General features: G+C 41.2%; 1 protein-coding gene across 2 annotated transcripts in view; it reads left to right on the forward strand.

Annotated features, from left to right (window-relative positions):
• The window catches only part of TFCP2L1 (transcription factor CP2 like 1), a 78790-nt gene that overhangs the window by 52039 nt on the left and 6393 nt on the right, over positions 1-20358 (forward strand). Inside the window, exons 7-14 of one of the 2 annotated variants that reach the window (XM_048487012.1) lie at positions 3896-4006; positions 7421-7512; positions 9560-9608; positions 9706-9799; positions 11596-11686; positions 11952-12052; positions 14549-14721; positions 19988-20039. In XM_048487012.1, the coding sequence (XP_048342969.1) occupies positions 3896-4006; positions 7421-7512; positions 9560-9608; positions 9706-9799; positions 11596-11686; positions 11952-12052; positions 14549-14721; positions 19988-20039 (763 nt within the window). The remainder of the gene's footprint in view (positions 1-3895; positions 4007-7420; positions 7513-9559; positions 9609-9705; positions 9800-11595; positions 11687-11951; positions 12053-14548; positions 14722-19987; positions 20040-20358) is intronic. The other variant, XM_048487013.1, reaches the window with a different exon arrangement.

Here is a 20358-nt window from a genome sequence, read left to right on the forward strand (position 1 = left end):
TAATGTGAGGCAGTTGCTGCATCAGGGACAGCCAACTTACGTAACAAAATCTATTTGTTTTTCTCTTTTTTTTAGTGAAGCAAGCCTTTATTGGCATAGACAGCAGTACAACAATAATAAAAACAGATTAAAAAGCATATACAATACAGGATATACATGTTAGGACGAAGGAAATCTACTGGCATTTAGTAATTTCCACTATCATACAGAGAGAAGGATCAGGGTTGTCCAACAAGTAGTGTAATCTAAATAAATCGGGGAGATCAGGTAAATGTAAAGGAGTGAGATTCACATACTTGGATCTGATTTCCTTGAATCTGAGAAAGTGAAGTAATTGGTGGGCCAGAGATTCAACTGAGCCATCGTTACATGGGCACAATCTTTTAGCCTTTTCTTGCTTATTAAATCTGCCATGTAACAAGGCAGAAGGCATAACATTAAACCTGGCGAGCATTATGGCTCTCCTTTGAACAGGGTTTATTAAGCAATATAGGTAGTGTGCCAAGTGGCCCCGTTCAAATGGGAGAGAAAAATACAGGGGGGAGCACGTTTTCTTGGCTGCGGTGATTAGGGTGGAGAACTCTCTATCCAATAGTTGACCTTTTAATTTCCTATAAGCTTCTGAATAGGACAAAGGGCAAAGTGAATCCACTGACAGTCCAATAGAGGCATTTTTTTCTTCAATTATGGAAAACCAGGGGTTGGAATGGGTGTCAGAGAGCAGACGGTGGACCAGGGAATTACAGTCCGAGAGAAAATGAATTCGCAGCCAGAATCTAAAAGTTCTCAGCCAAGCGGCTGATTCCAGGGAGTTTTGACCTAACTCCAGACAAAGGGCTGCATAGGGCACGCAATTTGGGAGTATTTGTTTTTCATTTGTCTGGCCTAGACAAATTTTCAGTACAGGTTACTATTAAACCAGCAGTGGATTGGTTATTATAATTCATTTGAATTAGCTATGAATTATAGGATAAAAAAGAACCAAAACCAAAATCAGAATAATCGATCTCATGTAAAGTACTTTACAGATAAGATGAGAAGCAAAAAATTAGATTATGTAATAGCTCCTCATACTCCCAAGGTATCTTATGATGCAAGCAAAACTTAAAATAAATGACATCTTATTGCTATTTCCACCTTTCTTACTGATACTCAAGCATGGATTACACAATTAAAAACAAATGCAGTTGAAACAGTATTCAACAAAATGAAGTAAGGAAAAACACAACACAATAATAACTATTACAAAATTAGAGAATACACTAGGATAATACATATCCTATTATATAAATAGCTACCCGTGATGGCAGTGACTCACTTCCACCCAATTGCCACGCACACATGGCTTGTGGGTGGGACATACACAGAACAGATGAAAAACAACACTTAACAAAAAAGCAAAATGTAGCTGTTACTCTCACATGCTTGTCCATTTCCCGCACTGCTGAGGGGGAAGGAAAGGGAGGAAGGGACACCCCCCCCCCCGGTGGCTGCCATTAACACTTGCATACTGATGCAGACATCTGGGAAGAGGATGAAGAAGGAGTTGGTGACATGAGGCCAAGCGGGAAGGAAAGGTAGGAGGAGTTGGTTCCATGGTGGACGCTGTTAACCCACCAACAGTGTTCTATACTCTTTTCCACCAAAATATGACAGTAAAACTGTATAACAGTCCACCATTTCCTGAACCTTCTTTGTTCTAGAATGCTTCATTTGGGTCCTGGTGCCTACCTAATTCTGTCCCCAAGGACTAGGACCCAAGCGGAGCATTCTAAAACAAAGAAGGTTTAGGAAATGGCAGATTAATATATAATTCTACTGTCAACTTTTGGTGGAAGAGTATAAGGCCTGTTGTATTTGTATAACAGACTTTACTACTAATATACAATAATGCAGGATTACAAAATCAAACAGTAATACAATAAAAACAGTGTAATATATAGTGTTTTCATGGACAGGTGTCATAATTCTTTTCTGAATAAAATAAGAGGATAACTGCCTGAAGTTTCAGATGGGTTGAATCCAGATGGAGCTAGCAATTTCTGTCAATTCCCCTTTCTTGCTGCAGACCCCATGGGGGCCAAGTCATTCTTCAGGAGCAGCATTTCATGGAGATTGGGGCATTGAAGCAGAAGGAGGGTAGCAGGAAAGTTCCAATTTTGCCATTGGAAAATTTAGTCTGGATACAACTCTGTTCCTTCATTTTACACGTTCTGCCAAACAGTAGAAGAGTGGGAACTTCAGGCAGGCCATTCTACCATGTGGGAATCACAACAGTTAATTCTACTATTGTTTCAATTTCTTATTTCAGTAAGATTGGAAAAAATAAGCCATTTTATGGCAAAGATATTTATGGAATTAATGTAGAACAGCAGTCAAGTTAGTATAAAAAGCGCTGGTTTGAGTGATGGCAGGGATAGTGGTCTAGGTCTGGGTATATGGTCTAGGTATATTTAATATGAATTGATATTGTCATACAAAATCTGCATTTTGATGTGACTGTATGAAAAATAACAGACTGCCAGATTTGTAAAACAGGATTGTGTGTGTGGTGATCCAGTTCTATGGGTATGCTAAACTGATCCTGAGAATGAAGTCAAGTGAAACTATTAACTATTAAAGCGGTTTATGATTTAGAACCCATCCAATTTTAACATGAAGTCTATATGTGCAATCCAAAAGGCGGGACAAAGCTGCATTGGAAGCCACGTGACCCTGTGCCAGCGTCATTGTCACTTGCTCCATGCAAACGGGTGACACGGGCTGTTGTGGGGGGAGAGCATGCAGCTCCACAGTGGCCAAATGCAGAAGTTTGTCTTGCACTGTTGGTCCTACACCACAGGAGGCTGTGCCAGCATGGATGGGGGTATTCCCAGGGGCAGGGCTGAGTTTAGTCTTCTTCTAGAGCACAGGTGTCAAACTCACGGCCCTCCAGATGTTATGGACTACAGTTCCCATCATCCCCTGCCAGCATCAGTCTGTAACATCTGGAGGGCCACGAGTTTGACACCTGTGTTCTAGAGCACTAGAAACCTAGGAACACCCCCTTTTCCAAACACAGACTAATGCCCTCCCCAAAGGGTGGTATAAACCTCAGTGGGGGTTTTCATGGCTGGCAGGGGTTTTCCTTTGTTTTCCTGGTAACCACACTACCAAATTCTCCCACACACCACGCTACCTCCCGTCCTTTGGATTGGGCTGCAAATCATCAATTGCCATAGTAGCAACACATAGACTAAGAGTACCCTGTTTCCCCAAAAATAAGAGCTACTCCGAAAATAAGCCCTAGCACCATGGTGGCAAACCTTTGGCACTCCAGATGTTATGGACTACAATTCCCATCAGCCCCTGCCAGCGTGGCCAATTGGCCATGCTGGCAGGGGCTGATGAGAATTGTAGTCCATAACATCTGGAGTGCCAAAGGTTCGCCACCACTGCCCTAGCGTGATTTTTCGGGATTTTTGGAGGATGCTTGAAACATAAGTCCTACTCCAAAAATAAGCCCTAGTTACAGATTCCCCAGCGCAGCTGATCTGGCCACGTGGGGGGCACAAAATATAAGACATCCCTTGAAAATAAGCCCTAACACATCTTTTGGAGCAAAAATTAATATAAGACCCTGTCTTATTTCCGGGGAAACATGGTACTTGGCAGTTGATTCTAATAACTGAATACTTCCCAAAATAGGTATGATGTACATAAGGAATATCAGTATTAATGAAGCTAAATTACAAAATAGCATAAACTGTACCCTACTTCCTTGGTCAATATGGAAAATATGCCCCTTTCTGGTGAAGATTAAATATTTTTTTACTTGCATCATGAGATACACTTTATTCTACAATTTTATAAGTCTTGACTTAAATTAAATGATACCTTCTCTGTGCTTTCGTAGCCCAAAGGAGCAGATCGAAAGCAGAAAACAGACAGAGAAAAAATGGAAAAGAAAACTTCTCAAGAAAGGGAGAAATATCAGCCTTCTTATGATACAACCATTCTCACAGAGGTAATAGCTCTAATTTTAGAATGTGTTTATTAAATATTTATATGCTCCCTTTCCTCACATAGTGTCATAGGCCATTTGGTTTATCATGGATAATGTGTTGCAGAATTATAGAAGGCAACTTTATATAGTAAGATAAATGAAATTTCAGGAAGATAAAGGATTTTATGATAAACGGCTATAGTTTAAAATTATTCTGTTAACAATGTAAACTGAATGTAGTTATACCCTTATAAGGGGGCAGCAGTGGCGTAGTGGCTAAAAGCAGGTGCATTCTAATCTGGAGGAACCAGGTTTGAATTCCCCCTTCCTCTTGAGCTGTGGAGGCTTATCTGGGGTATTCAGATTAGCCTGTGTACTCCCACACATGCCAGCTGGCTGACCTTGGGCTAGTCACAGCTTCTCGGAGTTCTCTCAGCTCCACCCACCTCACAGGGTGTTTGTTGTGAGGGGGGAAGGGCAAGGAGATTGTAAGCCCCTTTGAGTCTCCTACAGGAGAAAAAGGGGGGATAGAAATCCAAACTCTTCTTCTTCTCTTCTAAGTCCATTGAAGTCAATGTGATTTGAAGGATGCAACTTTGAGAAATGGCTCTGTTAAGCATTCTTCGACTATTATCTCCCTGGCCCATACTAGAAAGCAGTTTAGTTGCAGAATCTCAGTAATAATCTAGTGAAGTTTTCAAATCCAGACTGCTTAAAGTGGAGTTCTTCCTCCAAGCCTTATGCTTCATGAGGAAGCATCTAGCCAGAGTTTAAAAGAGGACACTATACTTCATCCAGGATCTCAAATGACAAGTGAAGGTTTCAGAATTATGTGAGTAAGGCTGTTAAGAATGGACAGTGATAATAGTACAAGTCCATGGTAAAGAGCTTCAGCCAGCTAAACCCTCTATATTGTGAGAATTGCAGTGAGTTACATGCTGTAATTTTAAACCACTTTTTGCCGAGCATGTACATTGTGATAGAAATTATGTACTGCTTTTCTTGTGAACTTTTATGTTGACATCTTAGGTGGATTCCAGACAGGCTGAATATAACTTCTGCAGGAAGTGGGGAAACTTTGCACTGGTCCTGTTCCGAAAATGAGTTTTGGCCCATTTCATTTCCCTCAACCTGGGATTTTAAAAAACTAAACTAGTCATCCTTTTAGATAATTCTAGGTTGGAGGCACAACCTCTGCAAACACAATAGTTAGGAGATGCTGCCTTTCCCTCCCTTCCACTCGTTCACTTTAGATTTTGCATTGTCCAATATGTCAGGGAGAATTTGCCCACTTGCCATTCTCTGCAGGTCATCCAGCACATTATGGGCAGATTCTCTGAGTGTCTGCCAGTGTACGCAGTCCCCCCAGCAAGTTTTCACTCCATTGCAGCGAGTGTGACCTGCATATAGATCTACAGCAACACGTTTATTATGAGCCGGCCATTGCAGGGAGGTTTCTTTTTCTTTTAAATTTTGTGTGCTGAACATGCACAGCTGTGCAGGTGCAGCCGATCGGATTGTGGGACAGTCGGCATGGCTGCAGAGGATCACTTCTGTATGCCTTTGCAGTTACTCATGTGTTGTAGGGAAGACAAAGAAGAAGAGAAGCATCTCCGCGCAAAGGCACAAAAGCAACCTGGATTGTTTCCAAGGGTTCTAATCACTGCCTGAACCGGTAAAGAGCATAAAGAGCCCTACGGGGATGGGGCGGTATAATAAATCGAAATAAATAAATAAATAAAAATAAATTCAAATGGAAAAAAGGACAACGGGTTCATTTATAATGACTGCAAGGCCGTTATACATATGCTGTGTGGACTCCACATTAGTCTTGAAAATGCACACAGTATTACAAAATAGATCAAATAGTAGCTTTATTTTACTTTTTCCCATACTCTTAAAGAGGAGTGGAAATAAACTTGGTTCAAAAGCCCTTTATGATATCTCTATTTTAGCCAGCTCTGTAAGCACAGCTGAGACCATTAAATTAGAAAAAGACCTAATTTTATGGGATTGCCTTTAGCATTTTAGAAGCAAGGAATCCTGTGGCCACTACAGAGTTAAATATTTGCTAATGCTTGTATTTGTTCAGGAGAGAAATCCTAGGAAATGCCACAGATTACCTCTTTCTATCATAGCAAACAAACAGAAGAAATACCATTCAGAATGTTCTTGAGATCTTGACAGGTTATTTAGCTCCCTGCCAGCAGTATTCATTCACCTGGAGTTATTCCTTTAAATTCTGTGGATTTACTGCTAATTCAAACTGCTTCCAACTAGAGTAGGATCAGGACAAGGTTCAAAATACATAGTGGTGTGTTAGCTTTTCTCTTGCAGCAGTTTGTATTTAGCTTCTTTAATATGAGTTCTCTTCTATCCTAGACTGAAATTACATTCAGACAGAATATGGCAGGTTATATTTGATGGTGATTTCAATGGAATGCCTCTGCTCCCTTTAGCTTGTCACTATTTTCTAGGATCTAGTGCTTTCAGATAACTAGCTGAGAACAAACCAGAAGTTCTTGAGCTCACGTTTTTTCCTTTCTCTTCCCCATTTTTTGTTTTAGAAAAGCTTCAGTCCAGTTGGACAGTTTTAACAAACGGTGGTTTCTTCTCTCATTAAAAATCAAGATTTCAAAATAAAGACTAAATTTAATGTGTCCTCAGAGGTTTCTTAGTGTAAATGTTTTGTAACATTTGAATAAGCTCAGCCAGTCATATATCTTCCTCTCGTTTAATTGTCTGGATGCCTTTGATAGAACTAACATGTACCACTGATACATATCCTTAGTCTTCTAGAGATATTGCTGTTTCTTAATATAAGCTGGGGAGTTGGGTGTATGTGTGGGATTCTGATGCTTTTATAATTGTTCTGCTATGTAGAGCACACAGCAGATTCATAGGAAATTGGGCTGTGTGTTGATTTGCCCCAGTCCTCAATGGAGCATTAGACTTCATTGGCTGCAGAGAAAGCAGAAAAGCCAATTAGAGGTAGGCAGCAGGCCTATTGCTCTGCTGGTCACTTTCACCTCAGCCTTCTTGCAGCAGCTGACCAACCCACCCTCCCTTGGAGCTCCACAAGATTAGTTAGTCACTATATAAGACTGAGTAGGAATTTGGGGGGCTGAACCAGGAGCTCCCCTTTTTGTTTTTTTTCTATGGGATGGGTTTTCCCATTAAACAGGCCTAATTTTAGTAACTGGTTAGGCCACAACTAGTTGGCAGGAGTAGAATTTGTTTCTTTGGATGAGTGGTATTAATTGCCAAGCACCTGGAGACATCAGCATAAAAAGTACATTTTTCAAAAGAAGTAAATTCATTGCTAGTAATGATGCTGCAGTAAAAACTGGTTTTAGAATGAGTGGGAGATAGCTGTTTCTGGTTCCTACAAAATGTGTTCTTCTCACTGTTTCTAATTTGGTTTTGTTTAAATAGTGTTCTCCGTGGCCAGATGTGCCTTATCAAGTAAACAATGCACCGTCTCCAAGTTACAACAGCTCTCCAAACAGTTTCAGCCTTGGAGATGGGTACGTGACAAAGTATTTTTTTTATCTCTTCAGCTGGAACCTTAGCTTATTTTCTGTGCTTTTTCTTTAAAAAAAGATTAGACATATTGAGCTGCAGTTAGTGTTAAAACAGGTTTAAAGCTGTTTCAGTGCCTCATACATTCAGTGGTGCTCTTAAACAATTCCCATTCATTTGAATGGTACTGGGTGAGCTCCTCCTCACTGGCAGTCTCCAAGCAGTGACTTGAAGACTTGTCAGGGATGCATTAGGCTGATTGTGCTTTGAGCAGGGGGTTGGACTAGATCAGGGGTAGGGAACCTGCGGCTCTCCAGATGTTCAGGAACTACAATTCCCATCAGCCTCTGTCAGCATGGCCAATTGGCCATGAGGGTAGGGGCTGATGGGAATTGTAGTTCCTGAACATCTGGAGAGCCGCAGGTTCCCTACCCCTGGACTAGATGGTCTGTATGGTCCCGTCCAACTCTATGATTCTGAAGTGAAATGTTTGTTTGGTTGTACCTATCATTGTACTCATCATTGGCAAAGGAGAAACATTCAGGCTCAATCGCTGCATCATACATTTTATTTAGTAGTAAATTTAATAACTTCCAATGGCATATGACCTTGGCATTGAGTTCCTGTCTTGCCTTGAGTCCTCTTCTGGAGAACTACTAGGTAAAAATGCTTTGAATGAACAAAAATGTCATCAATTATATGTGCAGACTGGTCCCTTTTGGCAGAAGAGTGCAAAATGAAGAACAAAATTTCTATGGAACAAATGCAAAGACCTTAATTGCCCTCCTTTTTTGCTGAGGTAAATTCCTATAGATAGGAAATTAGTAAAAACTTGATTAAGAAGATGAGTTGGTTTTTATACTTTTCTGAACCTTGAAGAGGACTCAGAGGGGCTTACAATAGTCTTCCCTTCCCCTTCTCACAGCAGACACCTTGTGAACTAGGTAGGAAAGGTCAGAAAGAATTGTGGCTAGCCCTAGGTTACACAATAGGCTTCATCTGTAGGAGTGGGGAATCAAACCCAGTTCTTCAAATAAGAGTCCACCACTCTTAAACATTACACCACACTGTAAAAGTGGCTTTAGATCAACATGTTTTATTTCTTATGCTTATTTTGCAAAATGTCTTATTACTCAGAAATTATTCACTTCAAAATATTTACCTACTAAGGAACAAGAGCCCCTGTGTAAATCTTGATTCATATCAAGAACAGATGCTCTTGCCGTGGATACTTGGCAAAGATTGGTTGTATTCTGCCAGTATTAAAGTTATAGCAACCACAATAACTATCTTCCATTTTCATTGCTATTGCTTTCTCATCCAGTCTTTGAACATAATCTCCATTAGATATCAGAATTGCTTCCCTTGTGGAATACTATTTGCTTTTCAAAGCATGCTTTGACTCTACTTATAGAGGTTATTTATTAAGCAGAATATCTGGGCATTGACTGTAATCTTTGAAATATTGAGTATGCATTGTTTACTAATTACTGAGTATTTAACATGTGCACAAAATCTGGGAAAAGAAGATCTAGACATATTCATGATCATGGCATCTGTTGATTCTTGGCTCAGATGCAGTAGTCATACTCTACAAATCAGGATTTCTTTCTGTCACATATCCTTTATTGGCATATCAGACATATCAAGCAGATAAAACAGAACAGTTAAAAGAAGCCATATAAAGTTTAAAAAAAGGAAAAAAGAGCAGTCAAAATGTTATTATTTTTTGACAGTTATTTTTCCCTTTTTAAAAGGTAAAACAGCATACCCCAGCCATGCATAATGGCCTCATAGTGTGATATAAAAACCTATAGTCTGATATAAAAATGTTGTGCCAATTTTAGTTATTCCAGAGTCACAATTAGGGAACCCAAAAGGTCCTTCTTGTTAGTTAACAGAACCTTTGATAAATTGGTGCAAATCCAGTTTTCAATTTGACAAACCAAATAAGAAGAAAGGTGGGGGTTGGGGGGCAGCCAGTAAATGTAGTTGATAAGAGACTTAAAAATTCTATTGTTTTTTTCTCTTTCCTGACTGTATAATTTTTAGAAACAGTTCACCAACTCATCAGGTTGAGGTCCTGCCTCCCAGCAATGACGTAAGTATTTGAGATCGTGTTAATGTGATGCTTTTCTTTTTTTAGGACACTGGTGAACAGTTCATTTCAAGACCCTCTTATTCTTTTTGCAATGTAGCATCTCCTTCCTTCTGCTTCTATTCAAGATGCTCAGCAGTGGCTTCATCGAAACAGATTCTCTCCATTCTGTAGACTGTTTTCAAGTTTTTCAGGTGTGTGGTTCTATTTTTTTCTGTGCCTTTATCGTCTTTGTCCAAGGTACTCCCAACTGCCTCAGACTACTCCAAAATGTCCCTTCTCCACTTACCAAGAGGTGAGGCAACAATGCAAGGCAACCTACCAAGAGATCGTGGAGGGAGGCAAGCTGGGAATGAGACAGCAGGGAAAACCGCTGGCACTGCCACGCATATCAGGGCCTGCTGAAATGGCCCCACACTGGCCAAGGTGGAAGTGGGCCACCTGCAGCCCAGGGCAGTCTCATGGAGGGGACCATCCCCCAAGCCAGTGTGACAGTTGGTAGCAAGTGCAGTTCAGGCAGTGTGCTGTGAGGAAGTGGCAGGGGAGAGCTCAGTGCCAGCAATGACACCAGACGAGGTCAGGGAAAAGGGGCAGCACCAAGACTAAGGGAAGGAGGGAAGAGCACAGGATCAGAGAAAAGGGAGGTGGAGAGAGAAGTATGGAATATCACCACCAGCTGAGAGGAGTCAGGGGTGGAGCAGAACATTCAAAAGGTGGGTGGAAAGATAAAAGGAAGAAATACCAGATAGCTGGAGAGGAAGTAGGCTCAAGGGTCAGCCAGGAGCAGCCGCACCTAGTAGTTAGGAGAACAGGACCTCTTGTTGGTGATGTTGCCTCTGTTCTGAGGCTGAGGAAGACTCCAAGAATCATGGTAGAGACTCCGGGGCTTAGGCTGCCCAAGGGAATGCTTCACAACCCTTTTGTGCTTACAGAGGGCAAACATGGTTTGTGAATAAATTTTTAGATCTTCTGCATGAAAACCTTTATTGTGCAATACATGTACATGTTCCTCATTCGTTTACCACAGTTCTTGCCTTTTAGTTCAATGTTTCTATTTTTTGGTAAGGATATTTTCAGTTCTCAAATGGCAACATTCCATGTGTAGTGATAATATTCTTTAAGAGGGCAGAATCTTTGGAAACTAGCTGGAGGAATCTGCTCCATTTTGAACTTTCAGGGTTAATGTGCTGTCCACATCTACCAATAACTGCAAACTGGATCAAGAACAACAGTGTTCTGCCAATTTGTAAAGCTTTTGTTTAGAGGCTGTGGACTCTCTTTCTCTGCACTGGAATGCTATCTAGCTAGATTATTTTTAAAAGGAGGAAAGTCTCAGTAAAGCATTCTTCCACAAATCTCTATCTTCTTCCCATTATATACTGGTGAGATCATTCTGTTCTGTTGGAAAGGGACATTTGAGAACATCATGCAGAGGTAAAGTGCAGTCAGAGTCTTATGCAACAAAAAACCCTTCAGTGCGAAAACCCTTTTAAAACTGAGTGTAGCGCCTATTGGTATGGGCTTATGTTATGCATAGTTGTGTTATCTCAAATCTTGGAGTCAAGAATTTAAATCAAAGATAGGAGATCTGGAAATTGACATAGTTGCATTGGTATTAAGTAGGATAGTATCATGCTGTAAAATGGAAATTCCAAGGGTTTTCCCCGGTTGCTTCAGTTTATGGTTTAATGGTACACCTGAACTTCCATACAAGAGCATTTTAGTACCATTTCCTGAAGACTATGTCTCTCTCAAAATGTCTCTTTTGTTGGTGGCTCTTGTTTTGCATAGGGCAGTGGCAGCACAATCTTGCCCGTCACCATAACATCTTGTTTCTAGATCTTCTTTTTCTTAGTGATTATGCTGTGATTTGCACAAAGACTCTTTTCACAGTTTGCCGTGTTTTTCCTTCTCTCAGTACCCCTTCTAATTTGATTTTTAGTCCATATCAACATTTGTCAAGAACTACCTTTCCTTGAAATATGTGTAGGTGCTGACTTACTGAAGATGTCCAAAGAAGATTTTGTTCAGATCTGTGGCCCAGCTGATGGCATTCGACTTTTCAATGCCATTAAAGGAAGGTTTGTATTAGACTCTTCTTGCTGTTGTTGTAGCATCAGTTTGTGACTTGAAAATCCAGCCCTGAATTTAAACAGAATACTGTACAGTATCATGGTTCTTGTGCCCTGTCACATTATCAGAATTTTGCTATGGTTAAATGGAAAATCTGGCACAGAGCTCACATTAACTGGATTCTTATGCCTGAAGCCCATAACTACTGATAATATGCCTAGTATAAAAATGGGAAGTAGTGTGTGTCAGTCTAAAGAGTTGTTTTGCCTGTAGGAATGTAAGGCCTAAGATGACCGTTTATGTCTGTCAAGAACCTGAGCAGAATCAATCTCATCTTCATCAAAAACGAGAAAATGGAGAGGGAAATCTTTGTGGTAAGCATCCTCTGCTTTGTCAAAGGTGCCAGTCTTTCATGAGTTACATCAAGATGTCTCTTTCCCTCCTCCTCGCAATTCACGAGCATAGTATGCCCAAGTTGGCATGTATGTGTGGAACTGCTGTGTTAGCCCAGTGGTATGGATCTAAACTATTTGAAGCCTTTAGATTTACAAGTGTCCAAGTATGCTTGCAGGGAACCATGGTAAGAATTGCAGTTGATCAGTCAGCAGATGAAGAAAGTCTTGTCCCATTTTGTTAATGTAGGGCACTATTATAACTACACCTGAATAGGATAAGCCATATGCAGCTACACAGTTCTATAGGACCTTAAATCTCATTTTCCCCATTTCCAGTCATTGAAGTATAGTGGCTTTGGGAGAAGGCTGCCACCTGATGCTTTGAACATTTACAGTTTAGGCTATTGCGGAAGGGTGGGGGGTGGGGGATGACAAAAGGACTGGTGTAAGCAGTGGAAGGGTGCCCCGATATTGCTGCAGGACATAAACACTGGTGGGACAAGCAAATACGCTGGCAATGGAATGGCTTGAACCCAGAAGCTGCTGCCATGCCAACATTCCTCCGGTGCAGGAGTCTGGGGCATTCCTGGGGATCGAGGCAACCTGGAAGTAGGGGTGGGAAGCGTGGTGGCCAAGTTTGCAGATGATACCAAATTATGTAGGGTGGTGAGAACCACAAAGGATTGCGAAGAGCTCCAAGCGGACCTTGATAAATTAGGTGAGTGGGCTCAGAAATGGCAAATGCAGTTCAATGTAGCAAATGTAAAGTGATGCACATAGGGGCAAAAAATCCAAACTTCACATACACGCTACAGGGGTCAGTGCTATCAGTCACAGACCAGGAAAGGGATTTAGGCGTCTTAGTTGATAGTTCCATGGGAATGTCAACTCAATGCATGGCAGCTGTGAAAAAGGCAAACTCTATGCTGGGGATCATTAGAAAAGGAATTGATAATAAAACTGCAAAGATTGTCATGCCCTTATATAAAGCAGTGGTGCGACCGCACTTGGAGTACTGTGTCCAGTTCTGGTCGCCGCATCTCAAAAAGGATATTGAGGAGATAGAAAAGTGCAGAGAAGGGCAACAAGGATGATTGAGGGACTGGAGCACCTTCCCTATGAGGAGAGGCTGCAGCGTTTGGGACTCTTTAGTTTGGAGAGGAGGCGGCTGAGGGGGGATATGATTGAAGTCTACAAAATTATGCATGGGGTAGAAAATGTTGACAGAGAGAAATTTTTCTCTCTTTCTCACAATACTAGAACCAGGGGGCATTTATTGAAAATGCTGGGGGGAAGAATTAGGACTAATAAAAGGAAACACTTCTTCACGCAACGTGTGATTGGTGTTTGGAATATGCTGCCACAGGAGGTGGTGATGGCCACTAACCTGGATAGCTTTAAAAGGGGCTTGGACAGATTTATGGAGGAGAAGTCGATTTATGGCTACCAATCTTGATCCTCCTTGATCTGAGATTGCAAATGCCTTAACAGACCAGGTGATCGGGAGCAACAGCCGCAGAAGGCCATTGCGTTCACATCCTGCCTGTGAGCTCCCAAAGGCACCTGGTGGGCCACTGCGAGTAGCAGAGAGCTGGACTAGATGGACTTTGGTCTGATCCAGCTTGCTTGTTCTTATGTTCTTATGTTCTTTAGTCAGCTTCCAAAGGGCTTTCAGCCTGGGAATGTAACCAATGCTGGCTGAAGATTTATACCACCAAAAAGTGTTGTGTAACCCATTGGCCTGTATGGGTTTTTTGGGGGTGGGGTGGGGTCCTGGGGATTTTCTCATTTCCCACCTTCCCACACTGCCTGAAACTCTTTTAGAGGCAACATGGCTACACCATGGTAGCGCTGTCCCCAGCTGTCACAAATCGGCTCCCCCTCCATCCGTGGATTGCACTGTAAGGACTGTAATTTCTGAGGTTGACACTTGGGATTCTGGTTCAGTTTTCGGTTAGTCTCCAGGTTGTTTTCTAGCAGATTAGCAGTGCAGTCTTAACAGAGTTACACTTTCCTAAATACGTTTAACCTTCCATTTTAACATGACCAGTGAATGGGCAGGAATCCATTGGTGGCAGTTAGATTTGCATGCATATTGGGTAAAGGGTTGTGTTTGTCAGAATAGGTAGTATAAACACTATTAATGGATTGCTGAAATTTATTGACAGCAATATAAAGAGGGGAAGTCTTTTAGGAGATTTTTAAAACTATAAACCTTAAAGACCATCCTCCAAATTGCTCAAGATCTGAATAGATCAAGGCACCTTGGTGCATATGGGGTGGCCTCTGTGTGAATTTAACATGGAAAAGGTCTATTTTAGCCCCAGGCAATTTGACTTTCTGCTTTGTCATGGTTTGTTGTTGTTTTTTTGCTGTGTGTTAAGAGCAAACACAAGAAGTAAATGAGGGCTGTTTCAGTTTGCACCAGTTTAGCTTTTCCTTTGAATATCAGCGAATCCTTGTGCACTCTTACAGTGCTAAAGTCTTCTCCCACTGGCATTTCAGTATACCATGCCATCTTCTTAGAAGAACTGACAACTCTGGAATTAATGGAGAAGATTGCAAACTTGTACAGTATTTCCCCACAGCAGATAAACCGGATCTATCGGCAAGGACCTACAGGAATCCATGTATTAGTGAGCAATGAGGTAAGGATTTAACTAGAATACTTCACATCTGTTTCCAGATATTATGTTCAAGCAACTTCTGTGACCTTTTCCATATTAAGCCTAGACTGCACTTATTGTGGATTATGTGGGGTTATTTCCTGACTGAAAGTTACTAAACCTCAAATACTAATCACCTTCCTCTGTTTAGCTCTGTGCATGTAGGTGGTGGAGTGAGGGTGTTAGCGATGGAGTCTTTAAAAGATGGAAACTGATGTTTATCATCACTTTTGTTCTTTTGTTTGTGTAAGCGATAAGAAATTTGCATTCACTATAGTAGCAGAGAACATGAAACCCTGAGGATAGAAATTATCTACATTTTTCACCTGTTAGTTTTAAATGACATACTTGGAAGCTGGGAAAATCCATCACCTCAGAACTGAAATAGACATGATTGCAAGAGATTTTTGAATGCCTCTCCTGTAGCTTTTAAAAAATATACACTCTATGAGGACTCTAATTGGAATTGGGGCTGTGTCACAAAGGAGATGGTGATAGTGGTCAGTACAAGCAATTCCCTGGAGCTACTGTTTGCCTTAGAGGGAAAACACAAACAGTAATGTGTAATTTCTCCTTTATGTATAGGCACTCAGATGTTTCCTTTCAAGTTGCAAATGCAGCACCACAATCCTGCCTCTTCACTATCATTGTCCACATACCATTATCATAGCTGACTGGCTGTTTTGCTCAATTTACTTTACATTTCTTTCTCTTTTTTTACTGTGTTTACTCCTCCTAACTGCCAGCAAGAGCAGCCAAAACTTGAGAGGACAAGGAAGGAAAACAGCTTAATAGGAACTTCCTTGTTCCTTGAGTGTAGCAAAGAAAAGCAAAAGCACTGTGATGAAAATAAGCAAGCATTAACAGTAGCTGCCTGGCCCAGTGACCCCATGGCAGGGTGGAGTGGGGTGGTTGCTTAAATTGGCTCGCCAGGCCATATAGGGAGCAAGGGGCATTTGTGCCTGCTCAGAATGAAGGGGGTTTGCCTCAGCTGGCTTGTGGGTTTGGTAAGCCCTCTCAAGGGACTGGTCCGATCCCTGGGCTTCATGTTTGACACCCCTGCTCTAAGAGGTTAATATGTGAGTTGGCCCCAATTCTGCTTTTGCTTTAAATGTATGTTTATGAAACTGAAGTAATTAATTTGTATCAATTTCCATGCCTCCTGGGTGGTATAAATGAGCTACCTCTTGAGTGTCAGCAGTTCCCCATTCACCACCCCTCTACGGGGTTTAGGGGACTTTTTACTACCACCTGTTTTTATTCAACCCAGCAACGCTTGTATTGTATTCCCGTCCACCGTGTCATGAAGGCTGGGTGACCTTGGGCTAGTCACAGCTTCTCAGAGCTCTCTCAGCCCCACCCTCCTCACAGGGTGTTTGTTGTGAGCGGGGAAGGGCAAGGAGATTGTCAGCCCCTTTGAGTCTCCTGCAGGAGAGAAAGAGGGGATATAAATCCAAACTCTTCTTCTTCTTCTTCTTCTTCATGGCTTATAAGACAATGGCAAATGGTGCAGTCTTATGCAGTTACTCAATACTAACCCAGCTGAGTAATTCTGCATAAGATTGGACTGAAAATGCTAGTTTGTGTGTTCCCTTTGCTGGGGCACAGCTGTGGAGATAGTGGAGGATGTTCTCAGCCAGCTCCCATTGTGAGTCCCAGGTGAGGCTAGTCAGGATCAGGGTTGGGAACTGATCTCAGTATACCAGTGGTGGTGAACCTTTGGCACTCCAGATGTTATGGACTACAATTCCCATCAGCCTCTGTCAACATGGCCAATTGGCCATGCTGGCAGGGGCTGATGGGAATTGTAGTCCATAACATCTGGAGTGCCAAAGTTTCGCCACCACAGGAGTATACTAACCCCCAATCAAAAGGAGGCTCCAGGTGCGAAACAATCCACATGTTATTTATCAAGGAATATCAGAAATAGATTTTTGAAAGTCCTTAGGTTTATGATTGCTCCATAAAACAACTAGAAATGTTCTCTTGGTTTTACTGACAGGAATGGATCCAAATAGTAAGTTTCTAAAGTAAGAAGAGAATCATGAATTCATTTTACAGCTCTTGGGGAACCTTGTTGCGGTCATGTAACCTTCTTTAGAGTAAAATGGAGCACTTATATAGCACTTATATAGGATTTCAAAGTGTTTAATAAATATTATCTCAGTAATCGTAGCAGTAACAATGTAAGAAAAGTCAGTATTATTATCCCCATATCTCCTGGGGGGATAGGATTAAAAGAGGGGTCATAAACTCACTACATGGGCAATTTGAAAGGGAGACTGGAGTCCCTCCTTTCCCACACCTTAGTTTCTCAACAGCTGCAATACTTCATATCTGAAATGAGAAGCTCATACAGTACTTATCCCATGGCACTTTTTACTAATTGGATTCTTACAGTCTATCAAGTAAAATATATTAGTCTCTTTGTAGCTCGTCATTTGCTTCTCTTACAGCTCATGCTGTGCATAAGTGAGCAAGATTTAGCTGGGCATTATTTTGAATGTTCAAAAGGTAAGGTTTCAGCACCACAAACAGTTCCTGCTGCTGCTGTCTTTAGGATCCTTTTGTTAATCTCCCCTTCAGAATTTAGCCTTACAGTTTTGCATAAATGTTCCAAATATGGAAAGAAACTGCATGGGCTGGGAGCAGCTGTGTCAGGAATCCTAATGTAACTGTTTACAAGGTGTCATATTATTCACTGAAATGTCAGTTTAGATTCCCCTAAAAGATTGGTTTATTCTCAATCATAGTTATTATTAAGCTTGAAATTAGTTATGGGAATAAATTTTGCAAACCATTAAGTTTTTCAATCAGTTACAAACTCATTTGCTGAATGTTGTGTTAATTTTGTAAAAGATACATTGGCGTCTTGGGTAGCAATATATTAATGGAGGCAAAAAGCTCCCTCTTTCCCCCTTGAAAGTTTTACCCTGGGCTTTCCTAATTTGTCAGTTATTGATGTGTACATATATATCTTCATAGTTGTTTTTTTTAACTAAAACCATCTCCAGCCCTCTCCATAAAATATGGAATGGATTTTGTACAATAGGACCAAATTCTCCCTTGGTGATATGTACGACAAAGAATCTATCATTGGTAACGTTATTATTACTGGTTGCAGGTAGTCATCTTCATCCACTGCAAAAACCAAATACAAAAGCCCTGTAATATCTAATGTGCTTTGAACCATACTGCACTGGCTCCCAGTGGAATACCGGATCACCTTCAAGGTGTTGGTATTAACTTTTAAGGCCCTGCGCGGCCTGGGACCCTCATACGTCAAGGCCCATCTCTTCCCTTATATCCCCATTCGGCCTCTGCATTCCACAGAGGCGAATTTGCTGGTGGTCCCTGGCCCTTCTATGATCTGGCTGGCCTCGACCCAGGTCAGGGTTTTTACCGCCTTTGCCCCCGCCTGGTGGAACACTCTGCCTCCAGCTATTTGGGCCCTGCAGAGCCTGGAGCAGTTCCGCAGGGCCTGCAAAATAGAGCTGTTCCGCCGGGCTTTTGGGAGGCTGGCCGGTGAAATGCCATTCCCTGCATGCTTTGACATCTGCACGCTTTACCATCTGATTACTACCATCATGGCCCAATCCTCGCCCAGAAGTAAATGGAAGAGGCTATATTAGCTATGGGTCGCCATTGTATTAGTTATTAGTTATGCCATTTGTTTTATTTATTGTTTAATCGGTGTGCTGATTGTTCTGTTTTAATTTGTATATATTGGTATTTATTGGGGTTTTATAGTGTTTTATGGAAATTATTTGTACACCGCCCAGAGCCCTCTGGGGGTGGGCGATGTATCAAGCCAAACAAACAAATGAACAAACCACAGTTACCACATGCTGCAATCTAACATGGAGTTAAATGTGTTTAAACGACATGGAAGTCAAGGTGTTTAACACACTTACTTCTACACTGGACTGTAGTCAAGGAACGACCTTCCATGAGGCTATACTTTTATATATCTTGAAATAATTGGGTAAACTGTTTTGAGGGGGAGAGGGGACTCTGGTAGTTAATAGCCCATGCAGTATATTAGAGACAATCTTAGCTACTAGATAAAGGGGAACATTTTTCCTTCTATCCATTTCCACAAACATCTGATTCATTTTCCTATATGAGGATATTTGACATGAAAATCAGGCAGTCTTCCCTAATTGTCCTGTGGTTGCATGCACTAGAATCACATAAGAAGCCTTATTGCATATGATTTCTGAGGAACATGGTTAAAGCAATCAAAGCAAAGGGTAGGACTCGAATCAGCTACAGCCTGTGATTTTTATTCTGAAAGTCTCCTTGCTGTTTCACTTGGATGGTTCTGAACCTTTTAACATTTGAGTAGTCATGAAATGCTTTAAGGCATTCTCTGGAAAGAGAATTGCCTTGCCCAGCTTTGGTGCAGAGTGGGGTGTGTTTCATTAAATGCTTATGTTACTTATTAACAACAATGATTGCTTTGTTTTTCTGTGCAAGTGGCAGGCAGCAAAAGCAATGCCAACAAAAGGCACCAAATGAATGTTCTTCATGCATCATTAGACATGTGATTGGGGAGGGGGGCAGCAGTGGCCTCACTTTTACCAGATATGTGGTATTCCACTAATGTGGAAGGAAACTTGGCTGAAAAAAGTGCAAGTGAGAGAAATTATTGTCTGAATAATCTAACAGAGCTCTGAACTGAAATGTGGTACAGCAAGGGATGATGGAGAGGTACTAGCTTCACTCACATGTAATCATTTATACCCTGTTGCTTCAGTGGAGTTGGTAACTTGCTTCTTCGTGTCTAACCAACTTGGAGATATACAGCCTCCGCCACAAATGGCCTCCTTCAGCCGTGTTAGAAATGAGACTGTTTGTCTCTTTGTATTCCAGAGCCCAAGTTAAGAATTTTATCTTTTGCTGGGTCAGGAACCATGTTTGTAAATAGAAATGCTCACATGTAAAACTTTGCCCATGTCCCAAAATCAGTTCTTCACAGATGATTCCATTGGCTTCAGATTTCTGGGAATCCAGCATTACCAGATGGAATAAAAAGGGTACTTGGACACTTCTGCAAGAATTGCTGTAGGCGTAATTTCATGGTTGCAAAATGAGTCCTCTCAAGTTAGAATGGCAGCCCTTCTTTTGCACAATTAAGATTGTCTTGTTCTGTGAAGCTGAAAACTGTTCTGTAACATGCTGGTGATAAACCTTGAGGAAAATACATAGTTTTAAAAACATTTTGTCATCTTTGTTTTCCCCCCAGATGGTACAAAACTTCCAAGATGAATCATGTTTTGTCATTTCCACGCTAAAAGGTATATATATATAAAAATACAAATATGTGCGTTTCATATCATATTTTAGAATTACTTTCAACTGGAATGAGCATCACAGTATAGTGATTGAAAATAATCAGGCATAAAATGACTACTACATTAGCAGGCTGAATCAGAGTAGTATATAGGATAGTCCAATATGTTAAAAGTAGAATATTGACTGACATGATGAGCTTTAGGTGTTTTAAATGGAGTGATTGAGACTTATAAAAGTGGATAAATATGCTTCTCACTGATGTTCTGCCTTCAGCATCAGAGACTCATTCTAGCAATGTACACTCCCAGTAGCCAGATTGTT

Source organism: Sphaerodactylus townsendi, linkage group LG02, assembly GCF_021028975.2.
Source record: "Sphaerodactylus townsendi isolate TG3544 linkage group LG02, MPM_Stown_v2.3, whole genome shotgun sequence".
In the NCBI taxonomy this organism is placed as follows: Eukaryota; Metazoa; Chordata; class Lepidosauria; order Squamata; family Sphaerodactylidae; genus Sphaerodactylus; species Sphaerodactylus townsendi.